This window comes from Cyprinus carpio, chromosome B10 (genome assembly GCF_018340385.1).
Source record: "Cyprinus carpio isolate SPL01 chromosome B10, ASM1834038v1, whole genome shotgun sequence".
NCBI lineage: Eukaryota > Metazoa > Chordata > Actinopteri > Cypriniformes > Cyprinidae > Cyprinus > Cyprinus carpio.
The window spans coordinates 15,853,733-15,878,687 of record NC_056606.1 but is presented as its reverse complement, the minus strand read 5'-3'; the positions used below and the strand labels follow the sequence as shown (position 1 = coordinate 15,878,687).

At 36.4% G+C, this 24,955-nt stretch overlaps 1 protein-coding gene across 2 annotated transcripts; it reads left to right on the top strand.

The window, feature by feature from the left end:
• Positions 1–419: 419 nt before the first annotated feature.
• trim37 (tripartite motif containing 37) lies at positions 420–20,314 on the top strand. 2 transcript variants are annotated; one of them, XM_042732814.1, is made up of 25 exons: positions 420–586; positions 1,225–1,306; positions 2,450–2,551; positions 3,012–3,052; positions 3,562–3,678; positions 4,219–4,306; positions 4,503–4,625; positions 5,258–5,381; positions 5,469–5,536; positions 5,888–6,012; positions 6,331–6,381; positions 6,478–6,559; positions 6,643–6,719; positions 6,805–6,984; positions 10,788–10,902; positions 11,182–11,379; positions 11,787–11,923; positions 14,371–14,519; positions 15,458–15,634; positions 15,745–16,035; positions 16,241–16,405; positions 16,764–16,956; positions 17,915–18,030; positions 18,318–18,470; positions 19,780–20,314. In XM_042732814.1, the coding sequence occupies exons 2-25, from the start codon at positions 1,286–1,288 to the stop codon at positions 19,836–19,838; spliced, it is 2,952 nt and encodes a 983-aa protein (XP_042588748.1). In that variant the 5' UTR covers positions 420–586; positions 1,225–1,285; the 3' UTR covers positions 19,839–20,314. The 2 variants fall into 2 exon arrangements, with proteins under 2 accessions (XP_042588748.1, XP_042588749.1); XM_042732815.1 differs by having other exon boundaries at positions 421–586; positions 14,371–14,453.
• Positions 20,315–24,955: the final 4,641 nt, after the last annotated feature.

Sequence of the window (24,955 nt, the reverse complement as noted above, 5' to 3'; positions counted from 1 at the left end):
TGACATTAATCTTTTTTTGGTTATTTGAGGCATTGATATAGCTTGTATTGTATGATTCTGAATTGGAATCATTTGATAAAAATGGCATATTTATGGCACATCACCTACCTTTCGTTAGTTTAATCTACTTCAACTTTTACGGTTAAACCAGAAAACAAATACATTGTGTCATTTTGACAAAAGATTGTAAATCTGATACAAAATCCTAAGAATTAAGTTACAAAAAACGGTTAAATCCGTTAAAACTGGTAACAAGCAAAACTTAAATATTTAATGTTGGCGGTTTTAAGGAGGCGTGTCACCACGCTAAGTGAACCGCCCACTCGTAATGCGCGATCGTGATTGGTTAATGCAATTCCGCTCGGCTACCAACAGTACATACGATTGGTGGATACGGTTTCCCATGGTGACTGACACGGTCTCCCATGGTGACTGACATTGACATATATAGGCGCTACATTCGCTGCTTGCTGCTGCTAGTCTATAAACAAGCAGTCTGATGCTACAATAACTATTTATAAAACACTAAATTAATAGCGTTTGATGTAGACAGTCGGAGTGACGGGTTCGAGGGCAACATTAGAAGGTAAATGCATTGATAGATACGAGGTTTTTCTGTATGATGCACTGAGTTTTGTGCAAACCCCCCTAGCTAGCTTGCTAAATGCTAACCTGCGCTATATCACCTGCTAGTGTATGTATTGTGTATTTATTTATAATGTATTGTTTATCAGTCGTTTCTTATCCTCTCTGTGTTGGCATTGAGTTTTAAGCTCGCACGTGACGAAGTTTCTTGTTGGATTTGCTCAAATATTGTCCATGCAGGCATATTTAATAGATGACAGCGTTTGTTATTGATCGAAATGGTCGCTTTATTGCCCGTTTATGGGTTATTTGGTTGTTAAAGTCAATCATCTGTGAACTTTTACCATTTATATCTTGTATTTGATACCGTTATTTGCTTTATAAAACCATGAAGGCCTCCATTTGATGGTGGCAGATGTACCCTGCAGCATTTTGGCAGTGCATGTAATATTATGTTTATTTCATCCTGTGTTTTGGCCATCTGCAGTCATATAAGCTCATACAGATGAATGTCTTCTGTCACTTGTCACATCAGCTCTGAGTTGCAAGGCATTTATAGGGATCTACTGTAGACTGGCAGACTATGTGCATTATGCTGCTAAAATCTGAGCATCTGAATGGTCTCTGCTTTTACTGCAGTGAAAGCAACCGAGATTCTCCCGTCAGGTATATTTGACTGTCAGAAGTAAAACTGGCTGAAATGGATGAGCAGAGTGTTGAGGTATGTTTACCATATGATATTTGTGTATGTTTTATGATTTATGCTGGCATCAAGTTGCCTTTCGTTTAAAGACAAAAACTTGACATGGAACATAACTTTCAAATTTTAGCCAAACAGGAAAAATCTGTCATTATTTACTCACCCTCATGTCATTCAAGTATATTTTCCTTTTTCTATGGAACACAAAGGGTGAATTTTTAAGAAATGTCCTGAACTATAATATAATTATAACATAAACTCAGCAAAATGTTGATGGCCAACCCACTTGAAATGTATTTTGAAAATTATCAGTGATCTATATGATTTGTGCGCTATATTACAAGCTTGAGGTGCATGAAAAAATGCACAAGGGTGAGTAAATGAAGACAGAATGTTAATTTTTGTCTGAAAGGAATAGTTCACACAAAAATGAAAATTTGCTGAAAATGAGTTTGTTTTTTCATCAGAACAGAATTGAAGAAATGTAGCATTACGTCGCTTGTTCATCAGTGGATCCTCTGCAGTGAATGGGTGCCGTCAGAATGAGAGTCCAAACAGCTAATAAAAAATTCAGTTAATGTATTGTGTAGTGTAAAGCTGCGTGTTTGAAATAAACAAACCTATCAGGATGTTTTTTAACGTCAGACTGTCGCTTCCAGCTAAATTCCTCTATCAATAATAATGCTTTCTCCAGCAAAAAAAGTCATTTCATTTGAATCTGGAGTTAAATATGCACAGAGTTTAATGGATTATTTTGTCCAGAAGTAATGGATGCAAGTTAAAATGTCTTAATGTTGGATTTGTTTCTTACAAACATGCAGCTTTTCGCTTTACAAGATTAGTAGTTTATTATTAATTCAAGATCATTAACTGATTGACTGGAAATGTGTAGACTACTTGTAGATTGTTGTTTTTTTTTATCAGCTGTTTGGACTCTCATTCTGATGGCACCCATTAACTATACAGGATCCATTGGTGAGCAAGAAATGTAAAGCTAAATTTCTCCAAATCTGTTCAGATGAAAAACCCCATCAATTTTAAACAAATTTATATTTTGGGGTGAACTATTCCTTTAAGAACATAAACGGTTTGATTATTTTGTAGTGAAAATTTGTAGTCTCATGTTAATTTATTGATGTGTTCATGTAACAACTAACTCTTCAGAGTATAGCGGAAGTCTTCCGCTGCTTCATTTGCATGGAAAAGCTGCGTGATGCCCGTCTCTGCCCTCACTGTTCTAAACTGTGCTGTTTCAGCTGCATTCGGGTGAGCAAATGCATGCATACACACTCATTAACAGAACAATGATCTTACTACACACAGCCTAGAGGAGCTCACAGTGTCTGTCTAATTAATCAGCGCTCTCTGTGCTCTCTTTATTGTGTCAGCTTGACAGGACATGACTAAATTCATATATTGAGGATTTGGTTGATTAAGATTTCTAAATCATGTTTAATATTATTATTATTATTATTATTATTATTAGCATACACAAATATTATACACGTCACATTACACTTGAGATATATTTGTTTTTGCCAAAACACTTTAAGTAATGAGCAGTGCAGATGTTTTTAAATGCTCTCCAAGTGCGCCATGTTGGGAAGAATCCCACTAATAAAACACATCATGTATTTTAATAATTGACCTCTTATTGATTCAGAGGCCAAGCCAAGGTAGCATTTATAAATGAGGACATTTTGCTCTTCTGTTTTCTTCCTGGCAGCGATGGCTAACTGAACAGAGAGCTCAGTGTCCCCACTGTCGGTAAGTTCTGTGGTTCAACTTGAAATGATGTTTTAAGCTCTGACAGTCTTTGAAGTAAATCTAGAGGATTAAGTATTGATTTTTCTATTGTTAGAGTTTACAGAATGAGATCATTTCAGGGAAGCACTGATTAGTTACATTAAGGGAACCGCATCCAAAAAAAAAAAAAAACTGGACTAGAGCCACCTGATATTTGGCAACAGAAACACACTTACATAATTGCCAAAGCAGTTTGAAGTGTGTTCAAACCACAGCTTTATAATTAAAGCTCAAACAAAAACTCCTTTATCTGGAGTGCTGGCACACATTCATCGTATATCCCAAACTTGCTTTTGGTTGATCTAAAAAAAAAAATATTCAAACATTGGTTAATTTTTATAGAATCAACTTTAATCCAGTTTGTATACCAGTCTTAATCCTCTGTCATCTCTCTCTATTCTAAAAAAAAAAGTAATATTAACAAAAATGTATATGGTTGTTTTTGCTAATCAATCTGGTGTTGTATTCAGAGCTCCGCTTCAGCTGAGGGAACTGGTCAACTGTCGCTGGGCAGAGGAAGTGACTCAACAACTGGACACACTGCAGCTCTGCAACCTCACAAAACATGAGGAGAACGACAAAGACAAGTGAGTAATACTGAATATTAATACAGTCTTGACAGCTGCAGTACAGTGTTTTTGAAACGCGGGCACTTTTGGCCCTGTGGAATAACTATATATAATATTAAATGTGCAATATATATATATTATACATACACTACAGTTCAAAAGTTTGAGGTCATTAAGTTTTTTTTTTTTCTTTCTTTTTTAAAGAAAGAAATTAATAATTTTATTCAGCAAGGATGCATTAAACTGATCAAAAGTAACCATAAAGACTTTGTAATGTCAAAAATGTCTATTCAAGTGTATGTGTGTTTTCTTAAAAAGTGTACCACAGTTTCTACAAAAATATTAACAGCATAAATGTTTAAAACATTATTTATATCATGGCTTTTCATACAGTATTTGAATTTTTCTAGGAAAAATAGGCATGGTCAAATGTTTTCATATAGAAAAAAAACGATGCGCCATGGCTTATGTTTGGTTTTCATGTTCTGGGATGACTAAGTGACCAATTAGTGTAGAGTTAATACTCACTGTCACTGATTCTCTCTTCTCACCTAACAGGTGTGAGAACCATCATGAGAAGCTGAGTGTGTTCTGCTGGACTTGTAAGAAGTGCATCTGTCACCAGTGCGCTCTGTGGGGAGGCATGGTGCGCAATTCTGAATTCAAAACGTATTAGTCAGGCTGGTGAATTGTCATTTCCTCAGATCCAAATGTGTTGTGCTAAAACATGACTGGTCACACATAGGAGCAAATTATCAATGAATAATACTGTGCCTAATGTGAATGAATGTCAGTTTGTCTCAAACAGGAACTTGCTTATCTCCTTCTCCTCCTCTTCACAGCATGGAGGTCATACGTTCAAACCTCTGGCCGAGATCTACGAGCAGCATGTGACAAAGGTGAATGAGGAGGTGGCCAAGCTGCAGCGCCGGCTAATGGAGCTGATTAGTCTGGTTCAAGAAGTGGTAAGCACCCTCGCTTCTCATTCACACCCACACGGAGCCATTTAGATCTGTTTTGAGTTGACCGTTTGTAATGGATGCTAGTTTACCAGCCACAAATCCCTTTTAGATGGAACTGCTAATGACAAATCAAATGTTATCTAATTACATGAATTCCTGGTTTGATAAGTGCTTTTGAAGGCGTTTTACATAATGTAGAACTCCAGGACGCCAAGAAACCCACACAAGTCCATCAGCTACTGTTTAAAGCGCCTACGTTAAGGGATTGTCCTATAGAGGGCGCTACAGAACTAAACAAATTTACATTACATGGACAAATACATCTAGTGGAAAATCTTCCTAGAATTAATGCTAAAGCTCACATAGCTGTATTTATGTGATCAAAATACAATAAAAATAGTAATATTTTTAAATATTATACAGTTTATGCTTATTTTCATATACTTTAAAGCACCAATGATTTCAGCATCATTCCATTTTTTTCAGTGTCACATGATTTAGAAATCATTCTAATTTGCTGATTTGGTGCTCAAGTATTTATATGGGAGCGTGTTTGGGTGTCCACATACTTTTGGCCTTATGATTTAGATTTTGGAAGTTCTGAGAGCTGTACTTTCACATTTTATGTTTTTCAGGAGAAAAATGTTGAGGCGGTGCGAGGGGCAAAGGATGAGAGGGTGAGGGAAATTCGAAATGCTGTGGAAATGATGATTGCGCGGCTCGATAATCAGCTCAAGAACAAACTCATCACACTCATGGGTACATGTACGCTTTTGTTCTGAGAGTTTTCATGTAATCTGAGATTTGAGGTTATTTTGGTCTAACGTAAAGTTGATGCACCCACAGGACAGAAGACCTCTCTGACACAGGAGACAGAACTGCTGGAGTCTCTGCTGCAGGAAGTGGAACATCAGGTGTGTGGATCAGTAAAATAAAGCAGATATGCAAAGGAGTTAGAAGTCTTGAGACTGCATTGAAAATGTGCAATTCAACTACAATTAAGACCTGAAAATAAGCATTAGTTTTTTATTTTTATACTTTTAATTGTAAGGTTTTAAAGTAGAATGGGTCAAATAAGAAAATGTGATTAAACAAATGCTAATTGTGAATTTTATGTAAAGTTTTTTTTTAGTTTGGCTTTTCACTTAAATTATGCAATTGCAATAATTTGTAATTAAAATATAGCATTAAATTAGAATTTAGAAGAATTCATGAGTCATTTGAGATGTTTGTAGACTTGTGACAAGTGTATTTTCTCCTCACAGCTGCGTTCGTGCAGTAAGAGTGAGCTGATCTCTAAGAGTCCAGAGATCCTGCTCATGTTCCAGCAGGTTCACAGGAAACCAATGCAGAGTTTTGTCACCACTCCTGTCCCACCAGACTTCACCAGGTACACAAACATAGACACTGTACCTGTTATATTGCTCCTTCCCACATAGAGATGACATCTCTGTAAGACTGAACTACGGCGCTCTCTGTGGCAGTCTGTGAGTAATGAATAAACATGCACACCTGTAAAAACAACTCTAAAGCCATTCGATCATAATGTCAATTTGTAGGCCAATACGGTATGCTATTTCTCCAGTGAGAATTTAAAATAACATTTCTTTATTTATTAGTAAAAAGAAGTTTGCGGTGAACTTGTAGAGACATTCCCATTTCAGTTTGCAAGATAAATTGCTCACAGTCATATCTCATTTCTTCTCAGTGAGCTGGTCCCTGCCTATGACTCGAGCACTTTTGTTTTGGCAAACTTCAGGTAATCACACTCCCTTTGTCATTCTTATTAATTTATTTCTTACATGCTGCATTAGTTTTCTTGCGTCATTTGAGTTGGTGTTGTCTCATTGCCTTATACTCTGCGGCAGAGAGCCGACCCCGTCTACAGCCCCCCGCTCCAGATATCAGGCCTGTGCTGGAGGTTGAAGGTTTATCCGGTAAGTTTGTCACCCGTAACACGGTGACCAATTGAAATTCGCAGACTCTTCCTATTCTCACAGACGTTGTTGTTGTGTTTTAGGATGGCAATGGCGTTGTTCGAGGAAACTATCTCTCTGTTTTTCTAGAGTTGTCGGCTGGACTCCCAGAGACGTCCAAGTAGGCTGCACTTGCTGTCCTGTCATCCTGCCGTGCAGTGTCACAAATATTGTTTTTAAAGACTAACTGGTTGAATTTCTTTCAGGTATGAATACAGGGTGGAGATGGTCCATCAGGCCTCCAGTGACCCCACCAAAAACATCATTCGAGAATTTGCATCAGACTTTGAGGTGGGCGAGTGCTGGGGGTATAACAGGTTCTTCAGGTTGGACCTTCTCGCCAGTGAGGGCTACTTGAATATGCAGACTGACACTCTTGTGCTCAGGTGCGACCTTGCAGCTGAATTTTAGACTATGTTATAATAATAATAAATCATAATAATTCATTTTATTTAAATGGTGCCTTTCTAAACACCCATGGTCACCTTACAGCAAGCAAATTGGTAAAAGAAAAGTAGTTAAACAAAGCCTGCTAGCATTACAAAATTCAACAGCACAACTGCATGCATACATAAATACAATAAAGGCTTAATAAGACCAAGTCATATGAAAGCCTGGGTGAAAGGATAAGACTTAAGACGAGATTTAAAAGTATGAAAGCTGTCACTGTTCCGTATATTGGGGGGAAGAGAGTTCCATAGACTAGGGGCCGCAAAACTGAAAGTTCTGGCTCCCATTGTGCTTAAACGTATACGCAGTGACACAAGAGAGATCGAGTGTGAAGATCTGAGAGCACGAGAAGGAGTATAGATGTGGAGAAGGTCAGTAAGGTACAGTGGAGCAAGGTTGTGAAGTGCCTTAAATGTGACAAGCAAAATTTTAAAATCAATGTGATACTTTACTTTAAAATCAATGTGATTGGGGCAGCTGTGGCCTAACGGTGAGAGATTTGGACTTGTAACCAGAAGGTCGCAGGTTCGAGTCTCGGTGCTGGCAGGAGTTGTAGGTGGGAGGGAGTGAATGAACAGCGCTCTCTTCCACCCTCAATACCCATGGCTGAAGTGCCCTTGAGCAAGGCACTGAACCCCCAGTTGCTCCCCGGGCGCTGGATCTATAGCTGCCCACTGCTCCGGGTGTGTGTTCACGGTGTGTTCACTTCTCACTGCTGTGTGTGTACACTTGGATGGGTTAAATGCAGAGCACCAATTTCGAGTATGGGTCACCATACTTGACAAATGTCACGACTTTCACTTTCACTTACTGGGAGCCAGTGTAAATGTAGGAGAACTGGAGAAATGTGCTCTATTAATTGAAGTCCTAGAAAGAACACAAGCTGCAGAGTTCTGAACCAGTTGGAGTTTATAAAGAAGTTTAGAAGGAAGACCAGTAAGGAGAGCATTACAATAGTTCATACATGAGGTAACCAGTGCATAAATAAGAATTGCAATATTATTCGTTGTGAGAGAGGGATGGAGGCAATTAATATTATGCAGGTGAAAATACACAGTATGCGTAATATTATTGACATGAGCTTCAAAAGAAAGTATGCTATCCAGAATGACACCCAAACTCCTGACCTGCTGAGAAGGACAAATTGCATCATTATCGATATCCACAAAAAAAGAATCAGATTTAGTCAAAGTAGATTCACTTTTTTTTTTAGATTCAGTTTTATCACTGTTGAGTTTTAGAAAGTTGGCTGAAAGCCAGTCTTTAATTTCTGCTAAAATCTGGTCAAAGAAGGTGGAGGAAAAGAACTAGAGAGTTTGGAAGAGGTAAAGCTGGGTGTCGTCGGCATAGCAGTGAAATTGGATAGCATATTTCCTGAAAATATGGGCAAGAGGAAGTAAATAGATTGTAAATAAGAGTGGGCCCAAAACAGAACCCTTAGGGACACCAGTAGTAACTGTAGATGCTCTTGATTTAAAATTTTTAATATTAACAAACTGAGTGCGACCGGTAAGATAAGACCTAAACCAGGACAGGGGAGTGCCAGTGATCCCTAAGTGATTGAAACTAACCTGTCCAGGAGTATCTTGTGTGAGATCGTATCAAAGCCCACACTCAGGTCAAGTAGGACAAGTATTGTTAATAAACCAGAATCAACTGCCATTAACAAATCATTAGTAATTTTGACAAGAGCAGTCTCTGTGCTATGGTGGGGATGGAAACCGGATTGGAATTGCTCACACAATTTATTATTTGGAGAGATGATTGTGAATTTGATCTGAAACACATTTTTCCAAGATTTTAGAAATGAATGGCAAATTAGAAATTCAATTCAATTCAAGTTTATTTGTATAGTGCTTTTCACGATACAAATCGTTGCAAAACCGCTTTACAGAAAATTAAGTTTCTACAATATATTTAGTAGTAGCTTATTAATTGTGACTGTTATGTTGATGTACATATGGCAGAAATGTACGGTAAAAATCAGTTAATGACGTAATCAAAAATACAATGAACACTATTAACAGCAATGATTATTTGTTGCAATCAAACTTGTAGGAAAATTTGGTAGTTCTGCATGTTGTTTCAAGGTTGGCATCATCTGAGGACCTCTGAGGGGTTGGCATCATCTCTTCTCAGGAATTCTGGATCCAGACTGAAGCTTGTGTAATTCCTAACTACACAAGAAACAGAGAAACAAATAGAGACATAATTAGCGTAGCTGCTGTTCCAACCAAGCAAAAATGATTTGTTCAACCCAAGCTAAAGAATAATAATGTGCATTTGATCAGATATTACTGCAGTACAAGATTATGAGATGCATTATGTGAAAGCTTGACTAATGAGATCTGTCTTTAATCTAGATTTAAACAGAGTGTGTCTGAACCCCAAACTTTATCAAGAAGGCTATTCCAGAGTTTGGAAGCCAAATGCAAAAATTGCTCTAAATTGGTCAATAATTTTCAAAATGTGACGGATCAGTCCCTGATTTCTTTAGTATAGGGGTAATAATAGCAGTTTTAAGAGAAGGTGGTACAGAACCAGAAACAAGTGAAGAGTGAATAATTTTAGTAATTAATGAAGACAAAGATGGTAAACAGGCTTTAACTAAGTGAGTAGGCAGTGGGTCGAGCTGACAATTAGTAGTTTTAGATTTTATGTCTCAAATAGTACCTTTAATATTTTTTTACTCGGTTATTAAACGGGTCATGAACTGAGATACCAAAATTCCCATGGTCTTTTGACATATAAGAGGTCATTGTGCTATAAAAACATCCTGTATATTTTAGAACTCAAAAATTTCTTGTTAGTCTAAAAACAGCTTATATTAAAGCCAGTCTGCCAAAACAACCTTCATGATGTAATAGTGTGGCTAAACACGCCTCCGCAGAAGAAGATAAACGCCTGCTTCTACATCGCTGCCTGTTTAGCCCCGCCCACTGATTCACTTACGTAGTGTAAATAACAAGAGACGAATGCAGGTCTACACAGAAACTCAAAGATAAAGATGGCTCAGAAGACAACAAAACACTGTGCAGTGCCAACATTAGGAAAGAGTGGATGAACTTTAAAACTTTAAGTTTTAGAGGACGTCAGTAAGAACTTGGTCCTTTGTTAGCTTAATTTTACAGCTGATTCATTTACAAACAAAGCACAATTCCAAGTGTGATTTTTAGAAAGATTGAAACTAAAAGAGGATGCTGTGCTCACTATATTAGATCCAACAATAATGTTGAAACACACATTTTTGTGAGTAACTGTTTTTATTATGTGATCACTACTGCTTTGTTTGTTAAACAGATAATCTGAAATAAGTTTTTATGCATTTTAAACCTAAATCACTGCAGCGTCCTTCTGTGAGGGATGTAGGCTGGCAAACATACACAACTATTAGCCAGTGATAGCAGTGATTGTTTACGTCCGAGTCTACAATCCACCACACCTATTCAAACGTGTTCTGATGAGGGTTCAAAACAGGACAGACAATAGCCTATTACTTCTAAGATATGTTTTTGATGCAAAATTCTTGATAACAGTTGGATAGCAGATAACAGTACAAAATTTTTTCATGCAGTTCATGACCCATTTAAAGCCTACAGTACAGAAGCGTACAGTATTTGTGTTTAATGGAATGGGAATGGAATTTCCTCCTCCTTTAGAATTACCATGAGATGCATGATATCCAGTGTATGCTGACTTGTTCATTTCTCATGATTTGCTTTTTCAATTAATCTCACAGGTATCAAGTGCGATCACCTACGTTTTTTCAGAAGTGTAGAGATCAGTATTGGTACATAACTCAGCTGGAGTCAGCCCAGTCCAGCTACATTCAACAGATCAACAACCTAAAAGAGGTTAGTGTTAAAGATACTAGTTTTATGTTACCCTGAATACATCCTACTTAGAATCTGGCTTGAAGAAACTGCGTTGTTTCAAACATGAACCGAATTTGATATGGCCACTTCTTTCTATACAGTCTAAAGCGAGTGTATTTATGAATGCATTAGGTATTCATGTAATATTTATGCTGTAACATGTAATGCATGTTGATGTTTTCAAACCTAATGAAGAAACACTTTTGCCAAATTGTGTTGTCATGTATGCGGTTTATATTCTGGTGTATTTCTGTTTAGAGGTTAGCTATAGAACTGTTCCGTCGGCAGAAGTCGAGGAGTTCCTCTCCACTTGATCGGCATCTCTGCCCCACGACTTCCTCCGGGAGAGACTCCCGTCAGGGAAAGAGCTCCGTACTGGAGGAAGGGAGTCAGGCAGCCTCAGCAGAGACAAAAGAAGATGAGGATGAAGAGAAGACCCAGCATGATGACTCTAATGTAAGGCCTGTCAGAGCAGCATTGTGAAATTCATTGCTATTATTTAACATTATTTTAGCAATAAAATCTTCAACTTTTTTTTGTTCCCTTTGAAAACTAGAAAAGTTTCTTTTTTTTCTTCTTCTTTTTTTTTACTCCCCCAAGATATTATCCATCATTTCATCATAGCCAAATCTTGAACATCTTTTACATACACACTCTTACATCATCATCTGCTTTTAGGCATATGACATTCAAATCAGATTACACTCATTGTGATCTCTAAAGAAAACAAGCCTACATGTAATGTAGTGAACCTGAAGCCCTGACAGCCACATTACTTGAATGATGTTTATGCTCGGAGCTATTTGATGTTATATTGCGCACATTAGGAACAGTTTGATGATGATGTGTTGATGCAATGTTAGGAGTTGTCCGACGGGGATCTGGAGGTGGACTGTCTAACTGGAGATGAAGATGTCAATCCTCTGGACGGCAGTAGCACCTCTGGGAGCTCCACAGCCACCAGTAACACAGAGGAGAATGATATTGATGAAGAGACCATGTACGTACAAGATTTTAAAAACCTCTTTGCTAAAATTTCAGAATGTGATCTTTGAAGCAGTACCATTTGAGGTCCACTGTTATAGTCACCAGTATAGTTAAAAAAAAGTCACAATTTCCTTAATAATTTTGTGCTTTTGTCTTGATCTTGTTTTACATTTCTTTTTGAATGACAGTCTTGATAGTCGCTGTTAATTTTCTTTATCTGGAAAATGCAGCTTAGAGTTTTTTCTGTTTGGAGAATTTTATTAGAAAGAAAGAAACTAAAACTAATTTCTAACAACTTGAGGGTGAATAAATAATGACAGGATTTTTTTTTTTTTTTTTTTTTTAGCTGAACTATTTCTTTTAACCCAGGCAGAATCACAGCAATGATTAACAGTTCTGATGCAAACCTAACTGAATGAGCTATAATTAAGGCCATTAATAATACTAATATTATTTTACCATACTTGTTGGAAGACAGCACTTGATGAAGGTCACAAGCTTCATTGTGGGATATATGTAGATAATGTAGGTCTTTTGAAAGCATTTCTGGCAAAATCGTGATCAGCTCGAGATCAGTTTTTCTTTTTTTTCCCCCTTAAAGCAGTGCTCATCATTTGCTAGGTCACGTCCTCATGGTGTGGCAAATACTAGTGTACTAAGATTCTCGCACGAGATGGTGCTTTGTGTGCCATAGGGTAACAGCTGTATCCTCCCCCCGGCTGGAAAGCACAGTTTAATTAGGGCTGCTACCACATTTGTGACAGGCATTCCCTCGTACTCTGTGTTTAACCAGAGAGCTGTTCTTTCTGTCCTGTCCTATCACGATCTGAGAGAATGAGCAGTATTGGCAGCTTTGACTTGTGTAGGCTCCGTGAGAGCGCTCGTGTTTCTGTAGTGAGGTGTTGGAGTCAGAACCTCACATGTTTCTGCTCATGCTCCCGGCTACCGCCTGCTCACACTGCTCTCAAACACACACACACTGCTCCAACCAGATGAGACGAATGAGTCATCAGAGCCTCTGCCTCCTGCTTACAAATGCTCGTTCTCACAGTCTCTGGATTTTCCAGTGTGCGCACACACACACACACACACGTGCTCTCAAGCCCACGCACATTCTCTCACACCTTTGACTCTGTTTGCTGGAGTGTTTTGTGTGAGCTCTTGATGTTGGCTTTGTAAAGGTGCCCATGCACTTACTCTTACCCAAATGTCAGAAGCGCCGCTTATTTAGGATAAACTAGGGGAAAGAGGGAATTATGGGGTGTTAGGCTCTGTTTACAACTGGTATTATCATCTCAAATGGGTTTCCTGTGACCACTAGAGATTGCATATGGACTTGATTTTTGTTTTATGATCACATGTTGATACAGCACAAAAAGTTTGTTTTTTCTCTTTTTTTTTTTTAACTCTCATCTGATGTTTTTAAGGTTCTCTGTGCTTCATCTGTGCTTCACATGCATCCTGATGTCAGTCAGGCAAACCTTTGAAGTCTTGTGCATAGAAATGTTCTTAATCAAATGTCTCGGTTTGATCTCGTCATTGTTGTTGTGTGTATGTGTGTTTGTTTTTTTTAAAATCTGCAAAAAAATGGAAAAGTTCAAAACCTTTGTTTCAGCACAGTGGTTTAGCAGATAGTAGGTGGTTGGTCATGTTTTTCCAGAATGCATCATAACCGATTAGCAATTTCAGTACAAATGCAATGATGTCCAATTATATATGATTAATTTGATTATTATTATTTTTATTTTAATATTATTATCTTTTTTAATATAAAGAAAGCCTATTGTTTTTATGTATATTGAGGGGAATTATGCATTTATTTATTTTAATAGTTTTTATTTTTATTTCCTAAATGGGTTAATGAGAGTAACTCTTTTTTTTTTTTCAATGTATAAAGAAAATATATAATTTTTTTGGTGAGGCCAGTGTAAATTCTAGCAGGGTAAGCAAACATTTGTTCGATGTATCTATGTGGAGTCGAAGCTCTCAGCTTCTATAAATACTGTAGTGGATCAGCACAGAGAACCGCTGGAGAGGACTGAGTCATCACACAGTTGAGCCTGAGACAATGGTGCATGTGTTACCCTTACACACACACACACACTCACTCACTCACTCACATATACATACATATTCAGCAGGATGCTTGGAACAGAATGCTATCAACACCCCCTGTAGAGCAGCTTATTTCAGACTATACCACTTCTCACTATTAACAGGGGGAGCCACTCAAACGAATCCTGGACTATTTAAAGCATGTGGCGATACACTGGGGACATAATGCCGGCCACGCCTCATTTAGCTCCATTGGGATCCAATTAACCATTCAAAACCTTTCTACACTTAAACAGAAATGTTAGAGCTGATCTGGTTATGCATTGTAGATTTGTTTACTTGCTGCTGACATCCCACTAGTACCAGAGAAATAACACAAGTGTGACTTGTTTTTATCTGTTACAGGTCTGGTGAGAATGATGTGGAGTACAGTGGGAATCTAGACCTGGAGGAAGGTGAATTAGCTGATGATGTTGCCGGAGCAACAGGTGAACCAGAGTTTCTCTGTCCAAGAGGCTTCATTGATACAAATAATGCTGTTTCTCTAATGAAAAGTGAGTGTCATGCATATGTCAATCTGGTGTGTTGAAACACTTGGCTTTGAAGTGTCATCGACTGTGACACCCTGTTAATCAGCTGTAGTGATGTAACTGAGCCAAATTACCATATCAGCCTTTGAAGACTGACTGCAGAATCTGCAGTTTAAAACCCTGTCAGAGCTTCTGCTGCAAGACGTTTAGTACCCACAAAATTGAAATGACATTTAATAATTCCCACAAAAAAAAAAAATAATAATAATACCTAGGACTATAATGTTTATCTATATGACTATGATGTAATAAGTTAAAAAGTACAAAATAAAATGATGTGCACGGATAAATCATTAATCATTTTGATTGTCAATTTTGACTTTAAATTAAATTAAAACTACATTCAAATTGTTTTTCAGTATTTTAAATAAAGCTAAAAATAAAATATAAATATTTGATGAAAAACTTATAAATAAATTAAATAAAAAAGTTTTTATTTTTAAATTTAGCTTCAACCTTATTAATTTTTGTACATCAGTTTACTGAAAATTTGAAATGCTGCCTAGCTTTAGCTAAAACTACATTTAAAAATAAAAATTGAAAGCTAAATAAATTTATTCAGGGGGAAAAAAAACTAACAAAAATGACAAAAACGCATAACAAATACTAAAACTTAATTAAAATAAAAGTAAAAAATGTTAATTCAAAATATTTGAAATGCTAATAATAATAGTATGTTAATAATAATACAATTAATAAAAAAATTACCAAATTCAACAGTCCATATGCTGCATATTGTGACGTAATCTACTGTACTGTACCCTTTCAAAATTATGATACATTCTCTGCCTGTACTTTTCACATCTCTACTGGTCACCACCTCTACATGCTTACCTATTGAATATAGCTGCACGATGCTAACCTTACACAGTCTGTAGTAACTGTCTCCCACTGCTGGTCAGGAGGTTCTGGTGCAGGTGCCCGGGGTTCAAGGCGTGGGGCAGGTGCAAGCTCAGCCAGCCTGCTGGAGATCGACCCGGTCATCCTCATCCAACTACTGGACCTGAAGGACCGCAGCCATGTGGAGTCACTGTGGGGGATGCAGCCCCGTCCCCCTACCTCTCTCCTCCAGAGCCAAGGTGTCACTGATGTGTTCATATTGGAGATCGGAATTATGAATATGAACTCACTCTGAAGTGACCGTATAGTTGACATGATTCATGACTCATTAATCGTTTTTGATTGACAGCCGCTGCAGTGCCTTCTCGTAAAGAGCGTGAGCGTCGGCCTCAGGTGGTGCGTCGGTCAGCCCCGGACTCAGGGGTCCTGATCAGACTGAAGGCTCAGATGGCAGAAGTTCGCAGTAAGATGTCAGACGTGAAAGGACAGCTGGAAGCGCGCAGTGGAGCCGGTCGAATCTCCTCTCAGGGAGCCTCAAACCACGAGCAGGGCCCCTCCATGGACTCGGAGATGGGGCCCAGTCGCAAACCCAGCGAACTGCTCTTCAAAGCGCCTGTCTCATCACGACACTCTCGAAGTGGTATGACACTGAGCTAGATTACCTCATATGATGCATAAAACAAATTTAGATTTTAGATTTAAATTAGTATGGATTGTAAAAGTTATTGTGCGGTTTAGGCACTTTCTTAGTACAAATCTAATGTAGTCTTTAGGATTATCATGAGCTCCTAAAACTGATTGACAATTGTATTGATTATTAAATAATGAGCATGACTTTGTTTCAGGAGTGAAGAAGGCTGGTTCTCCTAAGCAGGAGAGCGTGGGAGCTCTGGGTGGACTGTCACTGCGCAGGGCTGTGGATGCTGGGGAGAAAGAGCTGAGAGGAGCTGGACGAGACCCCCCTCCTGAACCTTCTCCTTGTCTCAGAGAGGGACCCTCCTCGTTGGATGGTCAGTACTCTACACTAGACATCAGTTAACATGCTTGACTAGATGTCCGCCAACCTACTAGTTTATCTAGTCTCATCTCATGCAGTTTTTCAGCATCTTGCACCATAAGCATTGCATTGTTAAGAAGCCATGTCAATCTTATCTAACCAGCCTAATTGTGACTACTTAACTAGTTGTTCAGATAACATGAAAATATGCAATTTTGCTCATCCCAAGATGCAACAATCACTTTGAAACCCTTCCAATTACGCTTGGAATAATCTGAAAGTTTCATTTCGAGAGACTTCAGGGAAACTCAACCCTGATATTACAGGGTGTATTCAGATCGTTTAGAAATGACGTTATCTGTGTTTTGCAGGCTCGCTGAAAGCACGCAGTGTGCAGAGTTCTCCTCCCTCACTGGGAAGCAGCTCCTCTTCCTCTGATAAGCCCTCTGGCTCCAAACATGAGGAACTTCTGTATGGAGCTGCAGCCTCAGACCTGTTCAGCATCACAGGCCTCAATGGAGCAGCTGCTCCTGCCACCAAACAGCGCAGGACTCCAGCTGTCGGGTAATGTACAGAAACAAGCCATCAGCAGCACAGCGTATTGTTTGTGTGTGTGTGTTTCCATTCATAAACAAATGCAGTAAGTGAGCTTGAATGAAGGTTGCTGTTTTCAGATCTAGAATAGACGTTAAATCGCGCAGCTCTTTGGTTTTAATATGTCATTACATTCATTGTTATTATTGGAATCTCTAAAGTTTTCTTCTGACGCTGTAAATCAGTAGTTGGACTTGGTATTTACTTTATTTAAGATACATTTGCACTTTTGCTTTTTTTTTTTCTTCTCACATTGCATGGTTAAATGACACACAATGGCTTTCACCAGGCTAATATTTGACTTATATTTGTTTTTAGTTTTGTTTTTTGTTTCACTGTTTTGATTTGTTTTGGGGTTGGATTTTGTTTAGTAATATTTGTTGTTAGTTGTTTCACATTAAATACTTGTCACATATTTGCTTTTACCATCCTAATTTTTGTTTTAGTTTATTTCATGTAAAATAAGAAGCTTAATGTCTTTGATCATTTCAGTATTTGGCTTTGTTCTGTGTTATTTGGGTTGGTGTAGTTTCTTTGTTTTGTTTAGCTTAGTTAATGCTAATATTTGGCTTTTAGTTTTTTTTTTCCATTAAATAACATGACACCCTTTTTTCACTCTTACTTTTTTTAATATTGTGTTTGTTTTTTTCAGTCAGCATACTGATGTTTTGTTTGTCTTCTTTTTTTTCACATAAATAGCCTGACGCACTATTTGTTTCTGCCACGCTAATATTTGCTTTTAATTTTATTGTGCCAATCTTTAGCTTTATTATATTTTAATATAATATTTTGCTGTTTTTTGTGTGTGTGTGTGTGTGGGTTGTTGTTGTTGTTTTTGATTTGGTTTCTTTGTTTTATTCAGGGCTTTTTTTTCCACATAAAATGGCATGATACACAATGGCTTTTTTAATAAGGTTGTATCCCTCAGGTCTGGCCTGCTGACAGACAGCTCTCTTAACTGTGAGCAAGAGGGTTCCGGCGAGATCCATCAGTCACTGCTGTCACTGGCTGAACCATCCTCTTCCTCCTCACGCCCTGATGAAGGTGAGACATGAAGATCCGTTCTTGAAAACTCAAAAACAGGAAAAAACATGGGGTATAATTATACTGCAGCAAGTTACACTTGTGTTGCATCGATGAGTCACTGCACACGCTGTGAAGGAACGCCACTGTCATTTAACTGAACATCAAATTAGAGGAGTTCTCAGGAAATTGCATTTATTTAGGTGCTTCATGAGTAACACTCTTTTAGTGTGCAATAGGAAATAAAGTGCTACTACTACTACTACACATCTGTCAGTTCATATAAAGGTATGATTGTCTGTCCATAGGTCTCCTCAGCCAGACGCAGCCCCAACATGTGCTGCCGAGCATGAGCAGTGACAGCGAGCTGGACTGTGACACAGAGAATGAGAATGAGGATGAGGTGGTGGCTCTGGAGGCTGGAGACTGTGCGTTTGACACCAGAACTCTACCCTGCCCAGGTTCATACCCACACTTCACTGCTGCTGTTAGTTAATACACTGCTACCAGCCAGAAGTTTGCACATATTTCACTCAACTTTGGTCTTTAATGAAATGACAAATGTCAGTTCAGATCAAATTGAAAATGTAACTTCATTTATTTATTTTAACATATGTACACGGCCGTTCAGTAGTTTGGTATAAGCAAGATTTTTTGTTTTTTAAAAAACTTTTGCTCAACAAGACTGCATTTATTTGATCAAAAATAGAGAAAAAAAGAATGTAATACTGCAAAATAAAAAAAAAAATTTCCTTATCATAAAATATCAAACAATAATCCATTCCTCAGATTCAAAGCTGAATTTTCATCAGCCATGACTCCAGTCTTCAGTGTCACATGATCCTTCAGAAATCCTTCTAATTTATTATCAATGTTGGAAACCGTTGTGCTGCTTGCTATATATTTTTTTGAGCCCGTGATACTTTTCCAGGATTCTTTGATGAATAAAAAGTTAAAAAGAACAGCATATTTAAAATAGAAATCTCTTTACTATCACTTTTTATCAATTTAACACATCCTTCCTGAATAAAAGTATTAATTTCTTTTAAATTCTTAAAATAATAATAATAAAAAAACATACAGATCCCAAACTTTTGAACAGCAGTTAATTTTGAATCAGTTTTATAGAAAATTAGGCAAAAAGCTGTTAATTATAACATAAGCGTGGAAGCTTGTTTCCACCATGGAATAATAAATAAAAAAGGTAATTGCAACTTTTTATCTCACAACTTGGACATTTTTCTCACTATTCTGACAAAAAAAAGAAGAAAATCAGAAATTTGACTGTTAACTGAGTTAACTGATATAATTTTAATTTTTTTATTGTTTTACTCCTATAGTGGAAATGAGCTTCCATACAGAAGTAATACAGACTCACAGAAATGTCTATTTAACATGTCATTGTCAGTTCCAAAAACCTAATTATGAATATGTAATGTTTATTATTTTTTTTTGGTTATTATTTCTTTTTAATTTTGGTGGGTGGAGACGCAGATTATTGAGAAAAAAAAGTCACAATTGTGAAATTGTTGTTCTATATTAGCCAATCACACAGTCTGTATGACGGATAAATATAAGTGGTTTGTTAAAGTTAAAAATAGAGCGGGACAGGTCAGCCACCTGCTTAGTCTGTCATTATCTCTGTGGGTGGTCCCAGGCACCAGCGTATTATAATATTACAGTATTGTAGTATATAATGTGACAGTACAGACTAGTGTTCCAGCGCTCTGTGTGTGGTCTGATGAAGTGGCGTCTGTGTCTCGTTCTCAGGCGAGCAGCTGATCCCTGATGATCTGAGCTTTATGACCGGAGAGACCACAGAGAGATGATCCACCACAGTCTTACAAAAATGTCTGCAAGTCACACGAACCTTCCTGTGTCGTCAGCCACTGAATGTGCTCTTTACATGTCTGTGCACTTACTTTATGTTCAGAAGAGGACTATATGCTTCTGTGTGCTACTGTACGATATTTCAGAGAAACTACTTTTGGGATAGTAAAGATGTAGTTTTTTTTTTTTTTTTTTGCCTTGCATTTTGAAATGCATAACATTCCGTTATAAAAGTAGGTGTATACATTTTGTGTGTGTGTGTGCATAACTATTCATATTACAGTTGTACACATTTTCTTTATTTTTGCAATGCTGCTTATTGTCAAAATCATAGGGAGTTGCCAAACACCTACATAACATGCATTTTTAAAATGTTTGGCACATTGTCAAAGAATGTCAGTACAGGTGCTGCTCTGTTACTTTTTATGTGGCTTATTATTTGTGCAGTTTATATATATATATATATATATATATATATATATATATATATATATATATATATATAATATATATATAAATATATATATAAATATAGATATTAGTGAGTTGTTTTTTTTTTTTTTTATATATATATATATTAAGCTGTCCAGAACACAATTCATAGATTCCTATACCTAAAACATGCTTACATTGACTAAATCTCTGGAAAAAGGGAACATGGAGCCGTTCAAACAAGTTCAAACAATTTTCACGATTGTGTTTTTATATATTTCCAATAAGTAGTTATTTAGCATTGCACAGCTTTATTACAAGCACTTTTGAACTTCTTAAAGCTACATTCCCTTGTTTGTTTTCCTTAAGTTATTTTTAACACGTTAACTCAAATAAAAGGCAGTTACATACTTAAACCAAAGTCTCAGGAGGGTCCAAGTCTTTATTTTTAGCCCCAGGCTCATGTGTTTGTGTGTGTTTGTATGGTTTTCTTTGAGCTCAGACAGAAAGCATTGATGACGTGCTCTTATGGCAGCAGCAGCAGCTGGGTAATCACTCCGTTTATGTTGTGGATAGATGTCACAGCATCATCAGCAGCAGCTGGGGAGTGATGCACATATATTCTGAGGTCACGGTCTTGCTCTTTGCATGCACAACTTTCGCTCGGTGCAGTCTGTTGAACATGTGTATGTTTTGTTGAAAAGTGTACAGCGAGTAATGCATTGCTTTTGCTGTTTAATTGTTGGATTAAGAAGTGTTTTATGCAAATACTTTTTTTTTTTTTTTCACTTCCCCTCCAGCATGTTCTGCAAAGTGTAAAACAATGATAACAGTGTTCCTGTGACTATTCAGTGTAAATCTAAATCGGTTGTTTGTTTGTTTTTTGTACTGTAATAATGTTCCTCTTTTGATGTTTTATGTTTCATATGAGGAGTAAGAGGGCAGTCTGTTCTCTGTGCACATTTCTAGTTTACTGGTTTCCTTCTCTAGCATGTTTTTAAAGATTTTCTGGGGGCCCAAAACAAACTGGTGTGTATGTACTGTATATTTATCTAAATTAAAAACTGAACAAATAAATGACGTGATATTATCATTATAATGTTTTTTTCCTTTGAATGACATTATTTGCCCTAGTGCAATGTGTTAAAGTCTACAAACAATGTTAATGATTAATATAAATTATATAAATATAATTAAAAATATTATTAAAAATGTCTGTTAAATTAAATGTTTGTATTATCTTATGACAGGGTGGGTTGGTGTTTTATTTATTTTTTTTTTTTAATTTTTTAATTTTTATTTTTTTACCTTTAAAAATATAGTGAAATATGATCCTGATTTCACCACCAAATTATGTAAGAATATTCTTATATAGAATTATATAAGAAAATACTGGAAAACGATCATAAAATATAATAAAAATCTTATATTTTATGTTAATTAAAATTTTGGATTTTTTTGTCACAATTAGGCAGATTTTAATAATTATTATTATTATTATTTTAATTCCTTCTTAATTTATCTGTATTATTTAAATACAATTTTCAAGTGGATTTTGACCTGGATTTCATTCCTTAAATAAGAATTATAGAAAACATAATGGAAAAATATAATTTAAAATATAATAAAAATACTTAATAGTTTGCTCATTTAAATGTTTTTGTACAATTAAGCAGATTTTAATTTGGTTCTTTTTTTAGGTGTGTTTTTTTTTTCTTAAATGTGATTTATGAACCTTTTTTTTTTTACTGTTACTATTTTTTTTTTTTAAATCAGTGTGATAAATATCCTTATTATACTATTATACTTATTATCATTATTTATAAATACCCCTTATAAAAATTACCCATGGTTTTATTTATTGTTTTATTTTTGGGGGGGGGGGTGTATTTATTACCATTTGTTTACTATATACTATGGTTAGTGTAGCAAAACCATTGTTAATTTGTGGTTACCATAGTTTATTTACAGTAAAAAAATTATTTTTTTTTTTTGGTAGTTAAACCATGGTTAATGTGTGTAAAGGGTACAATTGATATAAATTTGATTGTTTATAATTTTATTGTTAAAAGTTGACATCTGAAACTTCAATTATAGTGCATTTCTTTCTTTAGATTTTTGGGGTGAAATGTGACCTGGATTCATCCATCAAGTGTCTGGTCTGGTCTGGTCTAGTCTGTAGGCTGTGCAGTGCCAGGTCGGTGCTGTGTGAGAATAAGCCCAGCAGTGTTTATGTGGATGAGTGCGTGTTGGCTCAGATTCTGTCCTCCTCCAGCACCTGACTGCCAACACTCACAGCCTCCCGTGTCCATTTCAGTCTGTAGCCATTACTGACACCGCATCCATCGTGTCTTTGTCATAATAACATACCTGGTTTGGGCCTGTAAAACCTTTACCTAACATTTCCATTAGTGCTGTGATGACCGATCTTCACAGGGTTTATGTAACACGGCGGATCTCTTTTTGTAGGAAAGTGTTGTACGCTAAGAACAACACTAATTTACTGCTCATCCAGAGAGCCGAACACTAAATCCTGTTCTTAGTGCGATTCATCACCTTCAATCTGGACCACTCGACCGGAAAATCCAGCTTACATTTGGACTCAAGTAAACAGCTTTTTTTTTTTTTTTTAGTTACAGGTATTTAGACATGACAGCACTGGCCGGCTTTCACTTGAAAAATACACTCCCAGAAAAAAGGTACAAAAGTTGTCACCGGCGTGGTACTTTTTAAAAAGACACGTTTGTACCTCATTTACCCCTAAATGGTACATACACTGAAGGTACATAATAGTAGCTAAAGTGTACGTATCATAGGCTTTTGAAAGGCTACTGCCACAGTCACAGCTTCTGTACCTTTTTTTTTTTGTGTATGTGTGAAAATTCCTCAGTTCAGTGTCTCAGTGGTTTCAAACGCTTTAACTCAACATATCACTGTTGATTTTGTTTCTCCATGTGCCAAAATATATATTTTTCTGGCCAAAATAAATTGACATTATATATTCTAAATATGCTGAAACAGTGAAGCTCAGTGAAATATATTTTTAAAACTGGAAATATATTTCATTTATATACCAAAATATATATTTCAGAAGCAAGAGAATAAAGTTACAATCTTGAAAGAGTCTAAAATTAGGCTAAATGCAAATAGCTGGAATAGCTAGATTTATGACTATAACTAGACTTACAACTAGATTTATGATTAAATGTTTAAATGTTTATGTATTGTAATGTAATTTTCAGATGTTTTGTTTGTTTATTTATTTACTTATCTATCAATTAATCATTGTAAAGTATGTTCCTAACTGAATTTTTTATCAAATGTGATGTGACTATTTTCAGTGACAAATATATGGAGGGTAAATTATATAAAATAAAATAAAAAAATAAATAAATGTGCTGTATGGGTTGACGTTAGTAATTTAATCTAAGATAAACCTGCTTGGTTACTAGGTTTTTAAAAACAGCTTGTGAAATGAAAATACACTGCATACGTATTTTGTTTTGCGTAACAATTACGTAAACTACATATAACAGGAAAAGCTCTTCTGAAGTACAGCATGGCCTTAAAAATATATGCATTAATAACTTAGAATGATTAAAGTTTTATATACACCACAACACAAAACAGAAGATGCTTCCCGTGGCACAAAGGAAAAAAAAAAAAAAAACTTTTGCATCTGAACTCTTCATGTTATTTGTATAATATTTATAATAATAATGTATAAATAAAGTATATAAAATTAATGCAAATCTAATTGTAAAATGTTAGTTTCAGTTCTGCATGTGTTTGTACAGCTGTGATGTGTGCCACAGGATATATATTGATATTTGTTATACTTTATTATTATTATATAGTGTCTTTTAAAATAATGTCAAGTAACAAAAGTGCTTTACAACTGGGTGACATAACAGTGTTATGTGTGACATGGGCTTATGCGCTTGTCGCCACAGGAAGTGCAAGTAGCTTGATTAAAAGGCAGCTTGTAAAATTAAATTGTCCTGTGTTATTGCCAGGGTCTGACAGGTGGAGGCCGGAGACTATAATTACACGTCCTGGCTCAGAAAGCTTTTAGGGGTCACAACAGGTCCTGTGTGTGACAGCAGCAAGGACTCACTCACAGAAATCAGCAGGGACTGATACTAGAATGGGTGCTTATGTTAGCATTAAAGGAGTCATGAACTGGCTTTTTTTTAAATTATTATTATTTTGTACTGTTCTCGGAGGTCCACTTATAATTTTAACAAGATTTTTACATCAAAAAACATGATTTAGAAGTAATAGGCTATTTTCTGTCCTGTTTTGAGCCCTCATCAGAACGCTCCGTTTGAATAGGTGTGGTGGATTGTAGACTCGGAAGTAAACACTCACTGCTATGACTGGCTAATAGTTGTGTATGTTTGCCAGCCTACATCCTTCAAAGAAGGATGCTGCAGTGATTTAGGTTTAAAATGCATAAAAACTTATTTCACATGATCTGTTTAACAAACAAAGCAGTAGTGATTACGTAGTAATAAACAGTTACAGTGTTGCAACATTACTGTTGGATCTAATATAGTTAACACAGAATCCTCTTTTAGTTTCAATCTTTCTGAAAATCCCACTTGGAATTGTGCTTTGTTTGTAAACGAATCCGCAGTAAAATGAAGTGAACAAAGGACTGACATGTTCTTAAACTTCATTA

Bases quoted from the DNA above. Each gene is read 5' to 3' on its own strand.
- trim37 (XM_042732814.1), top strand. From the start codon at position 1,286: ATGGATGAGCAGAGTGTTGAG. The intron at 4,626-5,257 runs GTAAGCACCCTC...TATGTTTTTCAG, and splicing joins TTAGTCTGGTTCAAGAAGTG to GAGAAAAATGTTGAGGCGGT. The intron at 5,537-5,887 runs GTGTGTGGATCA...TTCTCCTCACAG, and splicing joins TGCAGGAAGTGGAACATCAG to CTGCGTTCGTGCAGTAAGAG.